The sequence below is a fragment of the Musca autumnalis genome, unplaced genomic scaffold (assembly GCF_047663935.1).
Source record: "Musca autumnalis isolate F117 unplaced genomic scaffold, ASM4766393v1 scaffold_5, whole genome shotgun sequence".
Lineage (NCBI taxonomy): Eukaryota > Metazoa > Arthropoda > Insecta > Diptera > Muscidae > Musca > Musca autumnalis.
In genome coordinates this window covers 14,260,319-14,284,485 of record NW_027412088.1, presented here as the reverse complement: position 1 = coordinate 14,284,485, position 24,167 = coordinate 14,260,319, and the positions used below count along the sequence as shown (strand labels likewise).

The 24,167-nt window shown below is 39.0% G+C and overlaps 1 protein-coding gene across 7 annotated transcripts in view; it reads left to right on the top strand.

Moving 5' to 3' along the window:
• Vps13 (vacuolar protein sorting 13C) overlaps positions 1-24,167 on the top strand; it is a 46,114-nt gene that overhangs the window by 15,146 nt on the left and 6,801 nt on the right. For all 7 annotated transcript variants that reach the window (XM_073991484.1, XM_073991482.1, XM_073991487.1 and 4 more), the window contains 17 exons: positions 9,130-9,414; positions 9,487-9,843; positions 9,916-10,137; positions 10,204-10,852; positions 10,966-12,228; positions 12,295-14,420; positions 14,685-14,830; positions 14,899-15,271; positions 15,332-16,272; positions 16,330-16,485; positions 16,567-17,055; positions 17,123-17,250; positions 17,371-17,662; positions 23,159-23,296; positions 23,356-23,496; positions 23,558-23,829; positions 23,888-24,108. In XM_073991484.1, the coding sequence (XP_073847585.1) occupies positions 9,130-9,414; positions 9,487-9,843; positions 9,916-10,137; positions 10,204-10,852; positions 10,966-12,228; positions 12,295-14,420; positions 14,685-14,830; positions 14,899-15,271; positions 15,332-16,272; positions 16,330-16,485; positions 16,567-17,055; positions 17,123-17,250; positions 17,371-17,662; positions 23,159-23,296; positions 23,356-23,496; positions 23,558-23,829; positions 23,888-24,108 (8,199 nt within the window). The remainder of the gene's footprint in view (positions 1-9,129; positions 9,415-9,486; positions 9,844-9,915; positions 10,138-10,203; positions 10,853-10,965; positions 12,229-12,294; positions 14,421-14,684; positions 14,831-14,898; positions 15,272-15,331; positions 16,273-16,329; positions 16,486-16,566; positions 17,056-17,122; positions 17,251-17,370; positions 17,663-23,158; positions 23,297-23,355; positions 23,497-23,557; positions 23,830-23,887; positions 24,109-24,167) is intronic.

Here is a 24,167-nt window from a genome sequence, read left to right as displayed (position 1 = left end):
ATGTTTGGATCCAAACATAATTTGTTTGTGTCCAAACAAAAATGGGGCTAAAGAAAAAGTTGTACCTGTGAAAATTCTCTAGAGGACTGACCGTTATGATTTGTTCCTAGGTTTTACAATTTTTGAAATATAGAAGTTCATGTCACATTTGTAGGTTTTTATACCCTCTACCATAGGGGGTGGGGTATATTAAGTTTGTCACTACGTTTGTAACTACTCGAAACAATCACAAACAATATATATATTCTTGATCAGCGTGCAATTCTACATCGATATAGCCATGTCCGCCTGTCTGTGGAAATCACTCTAGCGTCCGAAAGGATTGACGTAGGTGGATGAAATTTTGGGAAAATCTATTATTTGTACGTAGGACTTTTGGTATTGAAAGCGGGATATGTAGGTCCACGCTTTCGTATAGCCCCCATACAAAATGACGCGTGACGCGTCGTCGTTTTAAGGAATTTTTAAGATATTTGTCCCATTTTACCACCGAATAGGTTGTAATTTGGTATTTTGTGTCTCCTACCAAAGTTGGTTTATATAGGTCCACGTTTTGGTATAGCCCCCATATAACGCCCCATATAAAGTACGCGTCATTTTAATATATTTTGAATGTATTAGTCCCATTTGACAACAGAATCGGTTGCAACTTTGTATTTTGTGTTTCCAGAAAAGAAACATTTCTACCATAAAATGTTTATATAGGTCCACGTTTTGATAAAGCCCCCATAGGACGATATCTCCCGATTTTCGGTATTTTGAAGGTTGTGGCCACATTAATCCACCGAAATGGCTGAAATTTGTGGTGGAGGGTATAAAAAGTTCGGCCCGACCGAACTTAACGCTTTTCCCACTGAGGTTTTCACGTTTTGCTTGAAACCGGTAAGTCTTATCGAAATGCTTTCTCTGCGTGTAGAAAAGATTATGTATGGCCTGTTTCGCTAAGACGATTCAAATAAAAATTCGTTCGAACTACTAACAAACTTCCGTTTTTTTTTTTTTTTTTTTTTGAAAAATATTTGAATTGTCTTTATTTTTAATCAAACAAACATTTCCTAGGAATTAGTAGTAGTAATTCCAACGAATTTGAATCATCTTAGAGAAACAGGCCATTAGAGTTTCAGATCTCGCCTCCGTGAAGATCAACCACCCCAAACAACATTAATAAAGAAAAATGGTCATTATGTCCATTATTGATAGAGACACCGTTAAGTCGAAGTAAACAAAAGTCCTTCACACCACAAATGTTATCGGACCACGTATTATCCGACTAATACTTTTATATTCCACTCTTAGGGTCAATTGCAATATGCGATGTATTCAATTAATCTACTATCAGTATTACGAGTTTAATTTATAAATTTTGAAAATTAAAAATAGATACCTTATTGTTCACATTATTTGATACCATAATAACTGCATAATAAATTAAACTAAATATTGAAATCTAAAAATAATTGAATTGAAAATATCAACTGGTAGTCAGTCTGCCTACAATCATCAATGCGATAAAATTAGTACAAGCACCCCTAGGTAGGAGGTGGTGGATGGTTATCTTCATTTGTTGTCTTTAATAAATTATTATGTGTGTCTATTACCTTTCCACTTTGAACACTAATAAATAATAAATCAATGCGACGTTGTGTCCAATACTACAAGGAAATTGTGTTAACATTTCAATTTCATCAGCAATGGGACCCCCACCTTAACTTGTTGCTCTTTCAATTCTTATCAATGGCTGGTACGCTTTCGTTGCTTTTTTTTGTTTAAAAATACTCACTGATTGTACGAAATGAGTCAGTCAGTCCTCGTGTTATGAGGGTTCTTGAATTGTTTTTATACAAACAATAATAATGACAAAGGGGGGAAATACACAAGAATCAACAATGTGTAATTAAATTGAGTTTTCTACTTAGATTAGAAATAATATGTAAAAATGTGAAATTGTATGGTACATATAATCAAGTTTCGCTTCTTTCGACTGACTAGAAAAAGACTTTCTTCAATTCATTATTTACAATTATTCTCCGTCAAGTATATGTGATACGTTCTACATTTCAACTGGTCTGCAAAGATCGTGGGGACACTTCATTAAAGATATCATCACTTTCAGTTATGTAAGGTAATCTCGTCAATAAAATGTTCCTTTCAGATCATCAGTAAAGATTTTCTTCCCCTGAACTATTGGAACAGAGATGTGTAATTTTCCTTATTCTTTTTGCCACAAACTAGCAAATCGCGGTCTTGATATAAGAAGGAAGGTTCTGACCCTTAAGTAAGTCTGATAATTTTTAAAAATAGGCTCAGATTTTAATACAACTCCCATAGTCATATCGATTTTAGGTATTTTGAACCCCATATAGCTGTATTAATTAATTATCATTTAATTAATCGAGCTATATGACCTAAGGAGATTCTGTTGAAAAATTATATCTAGCGAAGTGATACACATCAACCGCTATGCAACGATCGTTTCGTTAACTGGTTAGGATAGCATCATCAGGCATATTAGATGTTGTTTCTAGACAATTTTCGCTCAATATGTAGATAAAAGCCGATTCACGATATTTTGAAATTTTTAACAACATTTTATCATTTATTTTACTGTATACGCTCCGTCCTGCTTATTATTACCGATAAGCAGGACGGAGCGTATACAGTAGAAAAAGACTTTCTGTGAAAAATTGTCTTTTAGACCCACTTTATGGTATAGAATCCATACGTTCACATTATGGTGTGGCCAGCCATATGATGGTACCGTTCCATTATACACATTTTGAAGGCAAATATTGTTCAGTAAAATTAGGAGTACTAAACGCTGGGCTAATTTGGGCAGATGAGAGTAATTTTTTAAAATATGTGAACATTTTTAGACCCTCCGATTGAAAATTAGATAATGCTAATCTTTGAAAGCAGTGCGTCTAAACTTAAATACATAGGAAAAATGCTCATATATCCCCCTGGAATATCGAAGAGAAAGGAAAACACAAAAATCATATGAGACGAGAAAAAAGAAAGGAGCTACTAAATGAGTAAAAAACATTAGTAGACAGACAGGCATCCTTAAGGGGTTACCCCTAGTTGTACAGGACAAAAAACTCATTTTTCATGAATTTTTTCAAAGAAACTACCAATATTTTTAAGTAGATCTTTTTTCTACCTGAAAGAGCACATAATAAACTACGTCTGGAATTTTTGTTGTTGAAACGTATTGTATAGTCTTGTGGTAAATGGCTACCTCCGAAACCCCTTTTTTGTAAATGCTTTTTGCGGTGCCAACGAAACGGATGAGCCGATCTTCGTTTATTTTTGTGGGCGTTTTAAGAACCTAATAATCACGTCATTAAGCGAAACAGAATTAAAAAAATCGATTTAAAGAAATGTGAGCTGTCAAAGTCAAAATTTCGATTTTAACGAAAAAATTGACCTTTTTTTGTCCAAAAATCGAGCAAAATTTTTTTAAATCTGTCTCGCTAAAAGGCAAGCTTTTTATGTATATAATAAGCTCGCCAAAACATATGAAGATCGGTCAATTCGTGTTCGAGCTATCGTTGGCACCGACTTCAAAAATGTCATTTCGAGAAACGCGCGTTTAAAGTTTTCACGCTACATACAAATCACAATAAATTGTTCCCTTACAATGCTCATATCTCACGCAATTTTTCCTCGATCGGGATGACGTTTTTTGCGGCATACTCTATACTACCTCCCAGCAAAATGTTCGATGCCAAAGATGACATTCAATCATGGGTGCAAGTGATCTAGCATGTCATCTTTTTAGCATCTTCATCGATGAATTTTATTTGAGCGTGGACCCCAAAAGATGACATTCTTTTCTGGATCCTAAGCATGTCATTTCCACTAATGCTTTGGCATGTCATTTCCACCAATGATTTGACATGTCATTTTCACCAATGCTTTGACACGTCATTTTCACCCATGCTTTGACATGTCATTTTAACCAATGCTTTGGCATGTCATTTTCACCAACCCCTTGGCATGAAATTTTCATGTCTTGTTTGGAAAATGGAAATGCTGTATTGAAATATGGTTTTCATGAAAAACAAAACTCTTTATTAATTCAAACGAATTCATGAAATAGCTACAATTAATTTATCAGTTTAGTTTTTCAAAAGTTTACATCCAAAATTGCAATGTAATCACCACCGCTGCACCGCAAAAGATTACTTCCTCCGTTCTCCGCAACTGATATTCTTTCATCTTACAAAAGGTTTTTTCAATTATCTTCCCATCACCAGTTCAGATTTCAACATGGACTCCAAATGCACTCCTTTAAGTATTTTTATTTTGTAAATTACTTTTATTTTATAATTTTGTTATTTTATAACAACATTTTGGTAATTTATACTCTTTTGTTTAGTGACGGAAATATGTAGGGATCTACAACCCGGCTTGCTTTAGGGATCTCTAAGAACAAAATGTAACGAACGGGGAGGAGAAACTTTTTATGGAAAATACCATTTATGCTTAATTAATTTATTTTTAATTGTTTCTTTCCAAAAGTAGTTTCTTCATTATTTTCAGATTCTTGTTCCTTTTCGTTTCTGACTTTTTTTTTCAAATTCCAAGACGCGAGATTTGATTGATTTCATTCTATGTCAGATTTAGAACAGACAAGGGAACTTTTAAAATAGCAATGTGTGCAGTCCGATTCTATTTTTAGCTCGATGGTTGGGACTTCATATAATACCAATTGTTTAGAAGTTTTAGTTGTTTGATATGCAGGAAATGTAAGACAACATCACGACGACAGTTCTAACAACTTTGGTCTGTTCCAGAAACTGCAAGAATCTACTTATTTTTACTACGATAACAATTTTTCCTTTATGTTATCGGAAAAAATAGTAAAAATTAGTAGATTTTTGCAGTACTGGAACATACCAAAATGAAAATAAACAGGTGTGTAAATAAAAACACAAACATCATCTCTATTGGATCGATGGAATGGGTACAAATGCTGATGAAAAGATCGGATCTTTCACGACTTCCTTTGAACCAATGCAAAAGATGACATGAAATCATGTCATCGCAAAGAACCCCTTCCGTCAAATTTTGCTGGGCTGTACCTCAAAATAAGCCAATAATATTTTTTTCAATTTTTTGAAAGTGACAAGTAGATGTAACCCCTTAAGGAACATCTAGAGCTACAAGCGCACCTGCACAAAATCGATTGTGCAGAAAGCAGTGAATGCATAGCATGCGTATACTCTGGCTTAAGTGTATGTCCATACGGACAAGTGCCAATTTTTATATCGCCCCTCTTCTCAACCTAATCTAACATTTCTTCGAGACATCTATGTGTTTCGAATAAGGTCTATATCAGTCCACTCCTTCGGGCACCATATAAACATTTCTCGGAAAAGTTCAGTTTAAGAACTGTTCTCCGATCGTTTTGAAAATGTTTACAGCAGGTAGTCTCAACCAACCTCCAGGATAATTTTTCATACTATGCTCAACATAATAGTTGTTTCAAAAATAAATCATGTTCGAATATAGTCCATATTCGGTCTACTCCGGTACCTTCTGCATAAAAGGTATATTTTTCCCCTACAATTGTGCGCACGATAACTTTATAAGGTTTGACCGATTTTTTCAAACCTTTGCACATCGTAACATTTCTTCTTTAGGTTCAAGTATGGACTACATCGGTTCACTCCTACCACCACACCAATATTCTTTAACAATTTGTCGGGGACAATTCCATACTTCCTGAGGAAATGTCCAAAAACTCTGCCAGAACAAACTAAATTGGCTTCCCAGAAAAAAAATCATTACCGAATAATCGGTTTTTATAGTACTTTTTGACCCATTATTTTAACTAGGGCATGTCGCTGTGAATAACTAGTTATTCTATAACCACTAGAAGAACTAGTTTTTTTATGGGCACTAGAAGTAGAAAAATATGCTAAAAACAAATGTTATATTTTTAGAACAGATGAGGTGGAATTTGTTTTCATTTTTATTTTCTTTGCCTCTCTGCTGGATTTGATCATGGAAACTTCTGATTTGCAGCCGAACTGACTACACACTGTGCCACGCGTACGAACATTACGGGTTCTTTAAACGCTCACATGTGCACCACTAACTGTTCTTTGGTTTGTTAACAAAAAAAAAACTCGGGTACCGACGGTGAGCATGGACACACATCCCTCGGATTTGTAATCGGACACACACGCTCTGTACCACCGTACTCATTACATAGTAAGGAGTAATGTTAGAGGTTATTTTTGTTTACATTACGTTGTAATAGGTTACACAATGGCTGACGAATTGAGTAGCCGATTTTGCCAAAAATTTGGACTATGCAAAATTTCTTCCAAACGTACATTAAGTCTCACAAAAGTTTAAAATTGTCGTATTAGTGCAGTAGCAGTTTTTCCTCCTTCTTGCGGTAATAGACCGAAAGCTCAAAAATTCCGGCAGCGGTTTTTGAGCTTTCAGTCTATAACTAAAATGACTGATGAAAACGATAACTTACGAATTGAGTATCTGAAACGTTGCACATCGTCAAATATCAGACAAGTACTTTGGGCACCTCCCTTATAAAAGTTCAGATAACTGAATTTTAAACTGTGATTGAGGATCGTACCCAGGCGTTCCTTGTGGTTATGTTTTGTATGTCGCATAGAAACTAAAACGTGTTTTTCTCGAAATGAGACTTTTGAAAGCGGTGCCCACTGTAGCTCGAAAACTGATGATTCGATCTTCTTCTTCGGATTATCCGTTTTAGAGCTGCAGTGGGCACCGCCAATTGCTTTAGTAAAAACAGTGTTTGGTAGGTGAGCATTTGTCAGAAAACTATGCAAGATTTTTCAACAGAAACAAGTAAAAAAAGTATCAGTCGTCTTTGCCGACAGAGATATACCCTCAGCCTGTGTAAATACTTTTTCTCGAAAACACGTATGTATTTGGGGGTTTCAAAATTTTGGGCGTATGAACTTCCCGACAAAAATATGAACTAGCATAAAACCTCAAAGCTTCGAGAGTTGCCATGCGCTCCAGCCACTACATATGGTGTCATAGGAATTTTTTACACTTTTCAGGCTGTTTTCTCAAGAAGTATGGACTTGCCCCTGATAAAGATTTTACCGCCGTAATGGAGACAGCGAATGCAAGTTGCTTCAACAAAAAAAGTGATTCGAGAGCAGGTATTAAAGTGAATTTATCCGAAATTTTGTGTGGGAGGTACCCGAAAGAGTAGACAAAGACAGTCCATATTCGGACATAATCTATATCTGCTAGATATATTACGATGTGTAAAGTATGGACCAAATCGGTCACTCCCTTCAAGAGTTATACTGCGCACAATTTTTCCGGACATTTTTGAACTTTTGTGGGGGAGGTACCTAAAGGAGTGGACCGAAATGGCTTATCTTTGAACTTAAACTATATTTTCACATAATATTATGAAGGCCAAATTATGGACCAAATCGGCAGATCCTTTCGAGAGTTATCTTGGGCTTCAACAACTATGTATCTTTCAGACTATTTTCTCGTACGGGGGGAAGTGAATAGAAGTTGCTACAAAAAAAAAAAAAAAAACAAAGCGGTTCAAGAACAGGTCCTAAACTGAACTTCTCCGAAATTTTGTGTGGGAGGTACCCGAATGAATGAACCGACTGATTCCATATTGGAACCTAATCTAAGTCTAGTAGAAACTTCATGATGTGCAAAGTATGGACCAAATCGTTTATTCCCTTCAAGAGTAATCGGACACTTAAACTAAGTTTGGACGAATTATTGCGAAAGCAAAATTTTGGACCGAATCGGTTGATCCGTTCGAGAGTTATCGGACGGACATTGCTCAATCGACTCCAAATTGTCTAAAACACATTTCGTCCAAACATACTTGGGGTCTAAAACCATTATTTCGATGAGGCACATTTTGCCCGTATGAAATGCTGAGGGTATAAAAATTTCTAAGGTAGCTCAATGTGTAACCTTTCAGATGAAAAAATCTTCTAAAAAGCTTGACGGATTCCTTGTAAAAAATTATTGAAAGATGGCTTTTTTGGTACTTAATAGGTGGCCATAACCCCTTAAGGCGACTTCTCGGTTATGTTGACGTTGTGATCATGACTACAACATTATACCTTTCGTTTGCTAGGGGAAGTCAATATATGTACATATGTATTGTGCAAATATTTAGGGTCGCCTTTTCACACACCTCTCGCATTTATGTATGTAGTTTTTAATAAATTTAATATTGAGTTAATAATTTTGTTTCAATTGCAAAATAACTAAATTAAAAAAATATATATTTTTGACAGATTGTCTTTAAATAACATTTATCACCCTGGTAAAAATAAACTCTTGAAGATGACGCCAACATTTGACAAAAATATAATAAAAATAGCATTGTTTTATAGTAATATGTATTTTAATGTTTCAAGTTTTTGTAAACGAAACAATCTCAAAACGCGCACATCTATTTTCTCATGTAAGTGTAATACTTCCGCTTCACACGCAAAAAAGAAACTTATTCTTTTGGTAGACAAAGTTCAGGGTCATTGTAGGCTTTGCTAACAACTGCTGCCCCTATTAAACCGGATTTGTTGTATGCTTACACATTTAACCCTTCCCCCCTTTATGGAACAGAGACAATGTTTCATTCGTAGAGGTGAATATGTTTGGATAGGTTTACTGGCTCAATATATTCTTATGGCGGATTTTTTAAGTGTGTGTTTTAAAAATGTTTAAATGAAACGACCCTGAATTTTCTAAACTGGCTTCGTTGTTGTTGTTTTTTTTTTTTTTTGTATCATCATGCTATCATCAAGTTTTTCTTTTATTTATGGCTGTTCTAAAACAAAATGTGTGTTTTATGTTTGGGGACTATTTAAATATTTTGGAAATAAATTAAAAAGTTAAATAAATTTTTGTCATAACAAGAGGAGTAATTAGTAATGGGTTTCAGTTTGAAATTGGACTTATTTTTTAATAACGTCGTGAATCATTGCTATTAATTTTGAACTTTTGTGAGGTAGGTAGCCGAAGGTGTATACCTTCTCCTTTAGAAGAATATTTAAATGCATGATTTTCTTATTTTAATAAGAAAATGTTTAAATGTTTTATAATTAAAAATTATTATTTTTTTCTATTTTCAAGGTGATATTGTTCTAAACAATTTAAAAATACGAGAAAATGCCTTAGACGATTTAAATCTACCAGTACAACTGGTATACGGACACTTGGGAAAATTTGTATTGAAAATACCATGGAAGTCACTGTACAGTCAACCAGTTGTGGCACAAATCGAAGATTTATTTCTTCTGGTTGCACCCAAAGCAAGTGTACCGTACGATGAAGAGAAGGAACTTAAAAATCAGCTGGAAACCAAACAGGCGGCATTAAAGGCTCTCGATGATGCCCATCAACAAGAATTGGAGAAGGGTAAGAAGAAATAACAAAAACAACAATTCTTAATTTCCTATTTTAATAACTTCTTTTAACCCTTATTTCCAGATAACAAAGCCGATCCAGGTTATGTTGAAAAACTGGTGGCACGTACCATTAACAATATTCAGGTTAAAATTGCCAATGTCCATATAAGATATGAAGACAATACCAAACCCGAAAGCCCATATGCTTTTGGTGTTACTCTACACGACTTCGAAATATTTACCACCGATGAAAATTGGCAGAAATGCTTTGTGGATGGTGTGATACGTCACGTCTTCAAATTGGCCAGTCTGGATTGTTTGTCAGTCTATATGAATTGCAATGCAGAAACATATAGCACCAGATCGGGGAGTGAAATTGTGCAGCTATTTAGAAATAATATAGCCAATAAATCAAATGTTCCCAGAGGTTATTCATTTGGTAGGTCGATAAAATAAAATGGTTTTAGTTTCATGAAATAAAAATTAATTTCTTATCCTTATTTCCTTGTAGTATTGGGTCCCATATCATCTGTGGCCAAATTACTATTAAACTCGGATCCAAATCGTGATGAACCACCTTTCAGCATACCAAAAACTGATTTATCTTTGCAAATGGAAAAGCTAAACATTGGCCTCACATCCACACAGTTCCAACTTATAATGGGTTTATTAGATGATATGAATCATTTCACATTGGGTGTACCCTATCGCAAATACAGGCCGTTCAATACACGTAAATATTGCCTCATATTCCAAGATTCAAATAGATATTTAGCCATATTTCCTAAATAAATTACAGCCTACAAAGGTAATGCCAAAACTTGGTGGAAATTTGCCATTACTGCCGTTTTGGAAGAGCAAATCAAGACAAAGAATCGTTCCTACACCTGGGAGCATATAAAAGAACATCGTCAACTTTGTCGCACCTATGCCGAAGCCCACAAAGAACGTTGTTTGACGAAAAAACCTTCAGCAACCCTTGAAGAAACCTGTGCATTGGCCGAACAAAAATTAGATCTCTTCAACTTGATGTTGATACGAAAACGTGTCCAACTGGAAGTGGATCGTGTACGTCAAAAGGAGGAAACTAAAAAAGAAAATACCAAGAAAGCCGGCTGGTTCGGTGGTTGGTTTGGTGGTGGTAAAAAAAGCGATGACGATGAACAAGTGGATTTGGTGTCAAGCATTCAAGCTGCCATGACTCCAGAAGAAAAGAAAAAGCTGGCGAAGGCAATTGGTTATGAGGATAATATGGCACCGCTACAACTGCCGGAACATTATGAAGCGGTGCATATGAAATTTACCTTGGGTAGCTTTGAAATAGGTCTATATGATGATTTCGAGAAACCAGGTTCGACGGATTATCATTCCCTGCAGACAATAATGTTGTTGAAACTTAATACAACTAAATGTACGGTAAAGCAGCGCCCTGGTGGTAATGCTGTAAGGTAAGATATACTCCCATTGAAATGTTTCCATTTCCCACAAAAATAGATTTGTGATTCGAAATGATTTGCGAATTTGCGAATAAAAACTCAAATGTTTTCATTTACACTTTCAGCGTCGCTGTGGGCATGAACGAATTGATATTGACTGGTTTTGAAAAAGACAATGTGGCTCCCACAATTATCAAATCGAATATATCCCATGAAAATAATCTCTTGGATATATTCTTTGAAACCAATCCATTGGACAAGGAATGTGATCAACGTGTTCAAGTCACCGCACGTCCTCTGCAAATTGTCTACGATGCAGAGACAATTCTCAAGTTGATGAAAGTCTTTGTGCCCAAACAATCGGTGAATCTCTCAGAATTGGAGGGGGCAGCCACTTTGAAAATATCCAATTTCAAAGAACGTTCTGCCACCGGCATGCAATACATGATTGAAAGTCATGCTATTGTTCAACTGGACATACGACTTATGCCCAACATATTGATATTGCCCCAGGGAGGAAAATATGATCCAGGCAAACAGTCTTTGGTAGTGGTGGGTCTTGGTGAGCTGCGTATTTCCTCAGCACCACGTAAAGATGCCTCTAAGGACATTACCACGTTATATCAGAGTGGCAAGGAACAGGATGAAATTCTACAAATGGTCTTGGATAAGGCCTATGATCGTTATAAAGTTTCCATTGAAAATATACAGGTGATGGTTGTTAAACCCCATGAAAACTGGGAATTGGTAATGAATAAAATGATGGACACCGATATGCATTTACTGCGACCCACCTCAGTGATTGTCGACTGTGAGATTTGTGTGGTGGATGATGATCCCCGTTTGCCTAAAACAAAAATAGGTATTCTGTTGCCTTCCATTAAATTGAATCTATCCGAAGATCGTGTATTCGAGGCGTTAAGCGTGGGTCTTAGTATACCCCTGCCGGAAAAGGAGACACCTGTTGAACCACCTAAAACTAATTTGGTTAAGACCTTAAGCAGTACATCAATAATACGTTCCATACCACAATTCCTTAACCAGGATGTTAGACGCAAAGCTTTGGCCAATTCTAATTTGGCCACAGATGTTGATGTGGTTCAATACACCAGTTTGGAGTTAAGTTTTGCCCTTCAAGAATTTAGTGTAACCTTAATTAGGACATCGACCATAGATGTTATGTCACCATTGAGTGATGGCTCCTCATTGGAATTCAATACCCCATCACCGCAGTCCCAGGATTCAGAAGAAGCAGATGTTGAATTTTTGGATACTCAAAGTACAGCTAGCGTTCCGGTGCCTGATTCTCATAAGTTGTTGGCATTCCAAGTCTTACAACTGGAAGTGTCAGTGGCTCAGCGTACCTTTGAATTGGTGGCTCAGGCAAAGTGAGTATGAAACCATTCTAGAAATATTACAAAATATAAAAAGTTTTTTCTCTCTCCCACTGTTAGACTTGGTGCCATAAGTTTAATGTCTTATGAGCAAAATCAAGCGAAACAGGATCAAGAACTGGTGGTAATTGAAACTCCAGGCTTTACCCAAGATGGCAAGGCCTTGTTAAATGTTTCATTCACCTCTGTGGATAAGACGACACCCGATTTTATTACCAAATACAAATCTATTGAACAATTGGCCAAAATCAATTTTGCCACCCTAAATATTATATTGCATCAAGAGAATCTTTTGCATATTATGGAAATAGCTGATCAGCTGCAACGTAAAGTGGATAAAATTTTAAGTTCAGTTGCCAAGCCCCAACCTCAACTTAAACCCAAGGATCGTGTGGCTTCTGCGGCCGCTGATGAGGGTGTTATTTTCAAATTGACACGTATTGCCGAAGAAAATGAGTTCTCCAATTTGACCGGCACCACGCCGTCACCCACCGCCACTGTAGCGCGTAAGTCACGCCGTAGTACAAAGCAAAATGTAGTCGAAAGCATAAAAATGAAGATTGAGGCCAATCTGGAACAGGTTGGCCTTGAGCTGACATGCCGCAAACGGTCTTTGGCTTCGTTGAAAGTAAACCATTTGTATGCTGGTGTTGTACTTAAGACGTCTTATACCGAAATTCAATTGGGCTTAAAGGATATTCTGATACGTGATATGAATCCTGCTAACATACACTCCAATATCCTGTCGATTGTGGGCAAGGATGCTTTGAGATGTGATGTGGTCCAATATAATTTGGATGAGACCAGTAATTACAATTCAGATGATATGAAGATAAATGTTGAAGTTGGTTGCATGAAGATTGTATTTGTGAATTGGTTTGTCACCTCGGTGCTTAGCTTTATGAATAACTTCCAAGCTGCCCAGCAAGCAATTGCAAATGCTAGTGCTGCAGCTGCTGATGCTGCCAAACAAAATGCTGTGGCTGTTTATGAAAAGGCTACACGTATGAAGTTAAATGTCAAAGTCAAGGCGCCCGTCATCATTGTACCCATTGACTCCAAGAGTTTGGATGCCATTGTACTTGATTTGGGTCAGTTGAATCTAAGCAATGTAATTACTGATATAAAAACTCCCGACAATGAGAAGGGACCAGCAGTTATGGATGAAATTAAATTGGTACTAAAGGATATGCGTTTGGTACGAGTAAATATCCTGGAAGAAACACAACAATATCAAAGTCATTCTTCGGATTTGAATGCCCCCCTGGATGTGGTGGATTCCAATTTCGGTTTCAAATCGAAATTGAATATCTTAGATCCCACCAGCTTTACGCTGGTTGTTAAGCGTAACCTGTCCTTTTCTTGGTATAAAAAGCAACCAGAAATTGACATTTCAGGGCGTTTGAGGCAAATTGAATTGAATCTCTTTACCGATGATTATGGCCTCATAATGTCCATATTGAATCGTAATATGAGTGAGGGTGCCAATGAATTCCCCAATGTGGCCGCTGCAGCACCACCACCCTCTCCCGCACAACCTAAGAGTCCTTCATCATCCCTACCCAAAACTCCTCTTGAAACACCTGAAAAGAGAGTAGGGGAAAAATTAAAAGAAAAATTGCGCCAAAAGAGTATTGAACAGGAACGCGTTTGTGAACAATTCAAATTCAATTTCCAATTGGACGGTGTGGTTATTAATCTAATGGCCGATGTAAATGAGGGTCTGGCCCGTTTTGGCCTTTATGTTATTTCACTAAAGGGTACCAAACTTATGGATGAAACCTTAACCACAAATATTGTTTTGTGTAATATGCAGCTGGAAGATACCCGACCCAGTAATACAAGTGAAATTAAAAAATATCTATGCCGTAAGGATTGGTTTGATGTCGAGTTAGAGGAACATTTAGGGTCGCCATCAAATCAAGGCGAAAGCAAAGCAATTCGAGACACACAATATATGTTGGATGTAACAGCGGTTATTAAACAAAATGACACCATGGCTAAAGTCCGCATATCAAGTTTTGATTTGATTTTGTGTGTTGACTTTATGTTGAAATTGACGGAGTTCATTAAAGTGCCAGAAAGTGAGGAGAAACCCGAAGTTAAGGAAGAAGAACCACAAGCCTTGGCCATAGCGCCACAACATCAGCAGCCAGGTCAAATTAGAACGATGGCAAGTGCAGCAGGTAAGTGTGTTAAGAAAGTGCGTTTTTTCGCGAATTTATTGCCTTTTTGTGGAATTTCAAACTAACTCAGAAGTGAAAAAATATGTAAAATGTCAGATTTTTTGGTTGTGGTAAACAGGAATGTTCATTTACCTCTTCCTTAAAAAATCTTAATTTAATTTCACAAAATTATTCCCTATCTGGTTTTGGATTAGATTGAAAATAGTGTTTGGCATTGCAATTCCCTTTTGTTATATTAATTCATTTTCTGCCTCCTTTACGCAGCTGCTGTCCGTCAAAACACCCAGGTTGAAGTTACCGAAGAAGATAAGGATGTCAAGAAAATGAATCTAACTCTGATCATTGAAGAGCCCGACATCATTCTTGTGGAGACATTGAGCGATATGAACACCAGTGCCATTGTATTTAATGTATGTACAAATTTTCCAACAATTTAGGAAGCATAAAATTGAATCAAAATAAATTTCTTCTCTTTTAGATGGCTGTGAACATTAACTACCGCGTTGTTGGCAAAACCGAAAAAATCGATGGTAAAATTGATCAGTTGAAGATGTACATGTGTTCCTTTGCACCAGAGAGACGTCAATCGACCCAACATTTTATTTTGCATCCTTGCTTCATAAACTTGCACAGCTCAACACCACCCGGTGAAGAGGGCATGAATGTTAGTTTGAAAACCAGTGCTATCTTCATTAATATATCACCATCAGCCTTGGAACTTTTTAATAAGACCATGCAATCCTTAACCTCAAATAGTGCTGATGAAAGTAAGAATTTGGAACAGGCCAACTATAGTGATATTTGGACACCAAAGAAGTTCAAGGATAATGATTTTTGGTTTTTGAAACCGGGTAAATAATAAAAAGATCTTTTCTATTTTTTATTTAAATTTTAAACGATTTTCATTGCAGATCAAGCTGAGGATGCCATCTATGTTTTGGAGCCACCTCAACCAGTTGCCACAATTAACAAACGCGAATGCTGTATTATTGAAGTTGAAAATTTTGCTTTAATACTGGAATCTGGTATCGGCTGCTTTACCACACCTTTACTTTCAATTGACACCACTTTAGAGGCCATGGCCAATAACTGGAGTTCAAATCTAAGTGCCAGCGGTCGTCTTAGCTTAACCATGAATTACTATAATCAAGCATTGGCCGATTGGGAACCAGTCATTGAACGTAATGAACGTATCAAGAAAGATGGCGAGCGCGTCACTTCACCATGGGAATTAAATTTCAATTTGGCCATTGAAAAAACTGTCTCGGAAATTGAGGAAGACAAGGAGGAGTCGAAAACCTCAATTAAAATACATTCTGAGGAGAATTTGGAGATGACTATTAGTAAAACATTTTTGGATATTGTCACACAATTGGGAGAGGCCTTCAGTAAGGCCATGGCTCCTAGTGGTATAAGTAAATCGGATGTTGAGGCTGGTCATGTTGTTATCAATGACACAGGTTTTGATTTGAATTTATCATTTACCCGTGGCGCATTTACACTACACGAATGTCATATGCCATATGGCAGTGTTAGTGGGAACAAATCGCTGGTATTCCAAAGTGAACAGGGTAAAGAGGTGTCACCCAATACCGTACAACATTGCACCATATCGCCTGGATGCAAGGCATATTTACAATCGAAAACTGTATGCGATGGACCTGATGCCTTTGAGCAAAATATTTATGTCACAATAGGAAATATCAATAAACAATTAGTTTTACCTGTCAGCAAGTCAGACAAGAGATATTTCCCATTGTATCGTGACACAAATCAAGATCCATGGGGTATTGTATCCGAAGTGAAAATGGAATTTGGTGTTACAGTCATTAATATACACAGTGTTTTGAATGTGAGTTTAAAATTTAAAAGATATTTTTGAATCCAAGTACTAAAATCACTTTTTTAGATACACAATCACTTTACCACACCAGTGAAAGTGTTCCGTAAACTAGCCAAGAATGGAGAAATGATTCAAGCTGGTGTTGTTGAACCTGGCAGCATCTATCATGTACCCTTACATGCCATTTATTCTGAAAATAAATGTTTGTTCTTTGGCATAGAGGTGAGTTCTATGAGGAACAAATATAAAAATTTTTTTTTTAAATAACGTAAATTCCTCCCTCTCTCTCTGTCTCCTTTAAAGGACTATAACGTATCCGTTCAAGGCATCAAATGGGATGACTTCCCCACAGATATGAACTACATGCGCCACTTGCAATGTGATCCCATTGAAACGTTTGAACCATTCTTCATCAATGTTAGCCGTGAAAAAACTGAAATCTATCATGAGCACACGAATAAATTCAAATTACTCAGTGCATTTTATACCTTGCATTTGAGACCACCAGTTTATTTGCGCAATTCATTGCCCATCAATGTTACAGTTTCTGTGGCTGGTTGTTCAGTACGCCAGGCGGCAAACACGGCCAGTGAAGCTGTACAAACAGAAGAATCCCTCTCATCTGGTTCGGAAAATGATAAAACAAAATCCCAGTCACAAGTTGATACCTTTGTCAAGGAGGATCTATTGGATTATGGTGAAAAGGATATTGAAGCTGGTAGTGTTTTACATTTGCCAACGGTGACATTAGCTGGACGCAGTAAGGTGTCTAAAAGTTATTTGGTTGTAAGGGTAAGTTTGGCTTAGAATATTACCACCGGTTACAAGTACTGATTTTCTTCATCTTTTGTCAATACAGATGATTCAGTATTTAGAACGTGATTGGTCTTGCACCACAGAAATTTGCGAAAATCAAATGGGTGTTGTCAATTGGCGTTTTAGTTCTTATGATTCGGATGTTAAAATGAGCATGGATTTGTGTGTTAAGTAAGATATTGATTTCTGCTCGAAGTCAAACATGGGATCATGGAGGATTTTTCTACAACAACCATGTTAGACTTCCTCGCTTTTCATGTTTTAATACATATTTGTTTTGCTTCGTTTCAGATTTGAAGATCGTTATGGTAGTCTATTGATTACCCTCTTCTCACCATTCTGGCTCATCAACAAGACTGGCCAGATGTTAAGTTACAAAACCGACAGTGAAAATGTTGAAGTTTTATATCATCCACCCGAATATACTGGACCAATTTTGTTCTCAATGCGTGATAAATATTTGTTCGATAAGAAAACGTGTACAATTCGTGTGGACAATGGTGAATGGAGTAATAAGATTCCACTAGATGTGGCCGGTTCATTTGGTTCCATCGGCTGTAAGACCAATGATCAAACATACCAGGTGAGTAAAATTGAATATTTTTCTGATTCATGTGGAGATATAAAAAACGATTTCTCATTAACATTCTCAAGGCGTCAAGAGAAGATTCGATCGATTTGTGTAGTGCTATTTTATTTTTGAGCGCCGTGTCGAACAAAAATCGTTATCAAATTTAGACAAGTTTCACATTCCTAAACGACTCAGGAAATGTAAACCACAAGCCACAGAAGCCGTACGTACTTTGATGCAAAAGAACACATGGTACGACTGTTCTCGTACCAGAAATTATTTCGAGATAACAGTAAAACAAACTCTCTGTTTATGATCAAAGATGACACGCTGACCGGGTTATAGGTTGCGCAGCTGCTGTTGCTTGTTGGCAGCCAATTCACCTAGAGATCTGCGGCCCATTGTGCTCATTCTTAAAAGAGATAACAAAGGGGGGTGGGAGGGGAAAAGGAAGGGAGGAAGTATAGGAAAGAAGTAGGAGGAGAGTAGATAGAACAGAGATAGGGAAGAGGCTTAATTGAGCGTGTTATGTCTAGAATGACCCGCTCCATAGACACTTAAGGAATGCAATAAGTACAGACTTCGGTAACGATGTTGTTGTAATAGTGTTTTTATTATATTTTTGTATGTTCGTTCTTCTGCTTAATCTGGCTCTACGTCTATCTCCAGTTCCAGGAATGTGGCTGCTGCGATGGGATGTAACCACAGATCCATTGGAGTTAGATGATTAGGTTTGGCAGGGCAGTTGAAAAGGTGCAGTGTGTTGTGGTGGGGGCGCATGCTGCATACTGGGCTGATGTTTTGTTTCTTTGCCCTATAAGAATTTAGGCGACTTCAATATCCCAATAGATGGGATATACTCCGAGGACACTATAGTTGCTTGTGGCATTAGCAACTACGTCCGTGTGAATGCCTTTCAAACCTGCTTGATATGCCTCAGCAGATCCTTCTTGATGTGCCTGGGTGTGTCGGGCCTACCAACCAGATGGTGATTGGGATAGATCTCACGGTAACAACCAAGCAAGTAGTGCAACAAAATGATCTCACTGTGTTGCTGGAAGAATCTTTGACTCCTGATGTAGATGGTCCAATGAAGACATGAGGAGGCGGCCTGTTCCTGTTCTCAGGAAGGCATTCTGACAAGTTTGAATGTTTTTCCATTGCGTTCCACATACACTTACGGACCAAAATGACGCCTCATAGCTTATCACAGACCCCGACCTATCGCTTTATATGTGTGGTCAACACGGTTTCTTTATCTGCACCACAAGTGCTGCCGGCTAGGGACTTGTGGACCTTGTTCCCACATTTCAGTTTGTCACAGATAGCTGCAGCATGCGTGGACGACGAGAACGAGCCAATCCCACGGCAGCGGGTTCTTTCGTACCGGATTGACCCGGAACAACACAAAACCAATGTTTCGGCCAGCGGCTGCCACCTCAGTGTGTACATGTTCGTATTTGTTTCGTTTTTCTGTATTGGGAGCAGCATATCCCGGAATGCCTGCTCCGAATTTTATTGGTCCGAGCCGGGACGGAGGAAAACCCAGGACAAATATATCTGTGCTCAGTTTGTCACATCCGCATCTTCACCCACATCCAACCTTCGGTGAGATGCAATAGAGTTCAGGAGTGGGTGCATCTAAGGGGTTGCTCTGGACTCGTCCACGTGAGGGACTACGACAGGGACTATGTTGCTGCATGCTGTCCCCAGTCCCCAGTGAGTCGTCGTCGGATTACGAGACTACCTCGTCGCCTGATTACGAAACTCCCCCGCAGTCCCCTCGACAACAACCGCACACGCAGCCTTTAACACCAGCCGTTGCTGTCCCAATCCCCTAAAATGCAGCCATTTTGCAATTGAATTGCAATGGACTCCGAGGTAAGATCGAGGAGATAGTAGATTTTATGAGTCGGAAGAACATGAAGGTCGCGGCGGTGCAGGAAACCAAGCTGAACAACAACCACAGCTTAGAGAATTGTGATGGTTACAATGTTCTGAGGAAAGATCGCACCAGAAGTGGAGGTGGGGGATTGGCTTTCTTATTGCACCAGTCTGTCCAATACAGACCTATCTCGCTTGAGCCTGTCTCTAATGACCCGTACATGGAATGTATGGGGGTAGCAGTCAGGTGTGGAGCTGCCGAGATAGAGTTGCTGAATGTATACATCGCGCCGAGAAATAGCTGTATCCCTGATTATAGGCCTGACATTAGCCCGCTCTTGCAAGGTCATAATCGTCTGGTCCTGGGGGATTTTAATGCGCATCATGAGATGTGGCATTCGGCCCTCGGAAACGACCAGAGAGGTACAGCGCTGGCTGAGCAGATTGATAGCTCTACGTTTTGCACGGTCAATGAGGACGCCCCTAGCAGAATTAGAGGAGAGTGTCACAGTTCGCCTGACATAACCATCGTGTCACCTGGTCTGACAAATGACGTTACCTGGCAACCCGTAATTTCCCTTGGATCAGACCATCTCCCCATAATTGTCTCCATTAGCAGACCACCCGACTTCATCACCTCTGAACGCCGCACGTTCGTCAATCATAAAAAAGCTGATTGGCCGAGTTTCAGAGAGTTCACCAATCACCGCTTCAGAGAATTGCCCAATCCTTCTGATGTTCGGGTAGCGGAAAGGACGATCCGGGACATCATCACTGCTGCAGCCGCTCGCCATATCCCTGCTGGTCGAATACCCGAAGTAAGACCAAATTTCCCAGCAGAGACGACGGGATTAGCAAACGATCGTGATGAGTTTCGTCGTATCAACCCCAATGACCCCAGAGTCAGGGAGCTGACACTGGAAGTTAACAGGCTGGTCGGCGAGCATAAGCGGAACAAATGGTTAAATCATCTGAAGAGCTGCAACATTGGAGCTGGTATAGGTGAATTGTGGACAACGGAAGAAGGGAAGGGAAGAACCCTGGAAGAAGGGAAGATAGGACTTCAGTCACGTTTGGCGACGTTACGTTGACTGACCCGAAGAGGTGCGCAAGTAATTTCAATCGACAGTTTGTCGAGCATCCCGAGAGTGACAGGGCGAAGAGAAGAGTATTACGTCGCATCAGATCTCTTCCTGCCGAGGATGAACCACCACAATTTACAATGGATGATGTTGCCAATGCCATCAGGAACGCTAAATCATCCAAAGCGTTGGGCCCTGATGGACTCTCCATGGTAATGTTTAAGCAGCTGGATGAGCCGGGAGTCGAGTATCTCACAAAAGTCTTCAACTTGTCGCTAGCCACCCTCGTTGTTCCCGAAGTCTGGAAAATGGGCAGGGTGGTCCCACTACGGAAGCCAGGCAAGGATGCCAGCAAAAGTGAATCGTACAGACCGATTTCGCGTTTGTCGCCCGTGGCAAAGACACTTGAGGCCTTGCTCCTCCCCAGTATCAGAAATAGCTATCAAGTTGCCGATCATCAACATGGATTCCGTAAGCAGCACAGCACGACAACAGCGCTGCACGCCATTACCACATATATCTGTAAAGGACTCAACCAGAGACGGCCGTGCGATAGAACAGTGATGGTGGCGCTTGACTTATCAAAAGCCTTTGATACAGTCAGGCACTCTACGCTGTTTGAGGACATTGAGCAGACAACCCTCCGGCCAAGCTTGAAACGTTGGATAGTCAACTATATGTGTGGACGCCAGTCGTACGTGGAATTCAGGAATAAGAAGTCCAAACCCCGTAGAGTGAAACAGGGAGTTCCCCAAGGTGGGGTGATACCCCCGGAACTGTTTAACCTCTACCTCTCCTGTATTCCACTCCCTCCAGAATGCATTGAGATCGTGACGTATGCGGATGATTGCACGATCCTGGCGTCGGGCACCTATCCTGATGACATCTGTGAGAGACTGAACAACTATTTAACCAATCTTACCACCTTTTTCCATTCGAGGAATATGCAGATTTCCCCCACATAATCTACAGCCACTCTGTTCACCACATGGACAGCGCAGTTTGGACGTGAGTTGAATGTCGTGGTCGACGGTAGCAGAATTCCGACCACAAACTGCCCTAAAATTTTAGGGGTCACATTCGACACTACATTCACGTCGTGCGCACACGCCACAGCTATCAGCGACAAGTTGAAAAGTATGAACAAGGTCCTCAAGTCCCTGGCCGGCAGCACTTGGGGTGCAGATAAAGAAACCTTGTTGGCCACGTATAACGCGATATGTCGGTCTGTGGTAAGCTATGCGGCTCCAGTCTGGTCCCCGAGATTGTGTGATTCGAACTGGAAAAAGATTCAAACTTGCCAGAATGCAGCCCTGAGAACAGCGACAGGGTGCCTCCTCAAATCTTCAGTGGACCATCTACATGAGGAGGCAAAAATTCTTCCTGTAAAGCAACACAATGAGATGCTTTCGTTGCAGTACCTGCTTGTATGTTATCGTATGAGCCATCCCAATCACCATCTTGTGGGTAGGCCCGGGCCATTCAGGGAGATCAGGAAGGATATCCATGCTCTAGAGGGAGATGTCCAACGATACAGGAGAGAACCCCTAGATCAACAAGCATATCAAGCAGGATTGAATAGCATTCACACGGACGCAGTTGCCAAGGCCTTAAGCAATTATAGTGTGAACAAAGTACTCGGAGTACATCCTCCATCTATCGCAGCTGAGGAGCATCAGCTGCCACGATAAACTAGAGTAGTTTTGGCGCAACTACGCTCGGGATATTGCAGTCGCCTAAATTCTTATTGGGCAGAAATCGATCGCGCCGTGCAAGACACCTGCCCAGTATGCGGCATGGGCCCGCACGACACACAACACCTTTTTAACTGCCCCGCCAAACCTACCCATCTAACTCCAGTGGATCTGTGGCTACATCCCATCAAAGCAGCCACTTTTCTGGAACTGGAGATAGACCAAGAGCCAGATTGAACAGAGGAACGAACAAATAAACATAACAAAAACACTGTTACAACAACAACATCGAGAACGTGCTGTCGAATGTGACCCATAAAATGTTGGGGTAGTTTGTGGTCGGAATTCTGCTATCATCGACCACGACATTGAACTCTCTTCTTACCGTCCATGTAGTGAACAGAGTGGCCCTAGATTTAGTGGCGGAAACCGGAACCCGAGCTAGTGCTGGAGAATGTATAGAAAAATAGTAAAACCCGAGGTAAATAAAATAATCGAACTTCCCTAAACATGAACGAATTATTATATTACTTTGGAGGAGAACCTGTTAGTCCCACCCATAGTCATTTCAATTTCCTGTAGTATACAAAAATATCCTCCTCATGGTGAATATTACGAACTCTTTTTTTGCTGAGTTATTCTGACAACGTAGACAAACATTTTCACATACATAGACTTACTACGATATCGACATCATGGATCCAATGTGACATCATATTTGTTCCTTCAACGCACAAAATTTCCAGTATATTCGGGATTTGTGGACGGGGAACAAAAGTGGAACAAAAACCATGGATACATACTTCTCCAGAAACCATCCTTAAATGTATAATTTTTTTTCATTTCAGATTGGTGTTCATAATCACTTGACTCAAAATTCCTTGACCAAACAAATTACATTTATACCCTATTATACTATTATGAACAAATGTAGTTATCTTATTGAAGTCCAGGAAAATTCACGGCCTGGCGATCCTTGGAATAAGGTAATATAGCCCTGCTCTATATAGAACCCAAATAGTTTAATGTTTGTTACAATTTGTAGGTGGAACCCAATAGTTGCTTCCCCTTATGGCCACGCAATGATTCCGATCACATGTTGGTGGTTAAGGTCGATGGTCAACGAACTGTACCATTCAAGTACTCCGAACCATGTAATAATTTATTGCAATTGAATATGCACAAGGTATGTATAATCCATATACAAATTGAATTCAATTTTCTTTAAACAAATTGTAATTTTCCAGAATGGTGGTGTTAATGTTGATGTCCAAACCACTGAGGGTGGAGTTTATATAACATTCACGGAATATAATCCTGGAGATGCTCCTGGCTTATTAGTCAATCATACTCGTTATCCCGTATATTATTACGAGAAAGGTGTGGGCAATAAAATGGTTCTACAGCCTCAGCAAAAGGTACTCTACACATGGTGTAATCCGGCAGGCGAAAAAATTTTGGTGTGTGGTGAAAATAATGTGGAGAACGATTTGAGACGTGATGGTTTTGGAAAGATAACGTAAGACAAATTAAATTTTAAGTGTGATTACTTAAACATAAATATATTTTCTTGTTAGTTTGGAAGGTGATAGTGGTCCCTATTGGGTATCATTTTTGAATGGTTTGCAACGTGTGTTACTATTCACCGAATATGAAGGCATTGCCAAGAAATCTGAGACCACCAATGCCTTGGCAAGCATTACCCAATCTATTGAAATTAAAATCCATGGTATTGGCTTGTCGTTGGTGAACAATGAAACTGGTGTTGATATCCTTTATTTGGGTATTACAAGTTCAGGTTGGTATATATTGTTTTATACAATTAACCAGAGATTTAATGTGATTTAAACCCTTAAG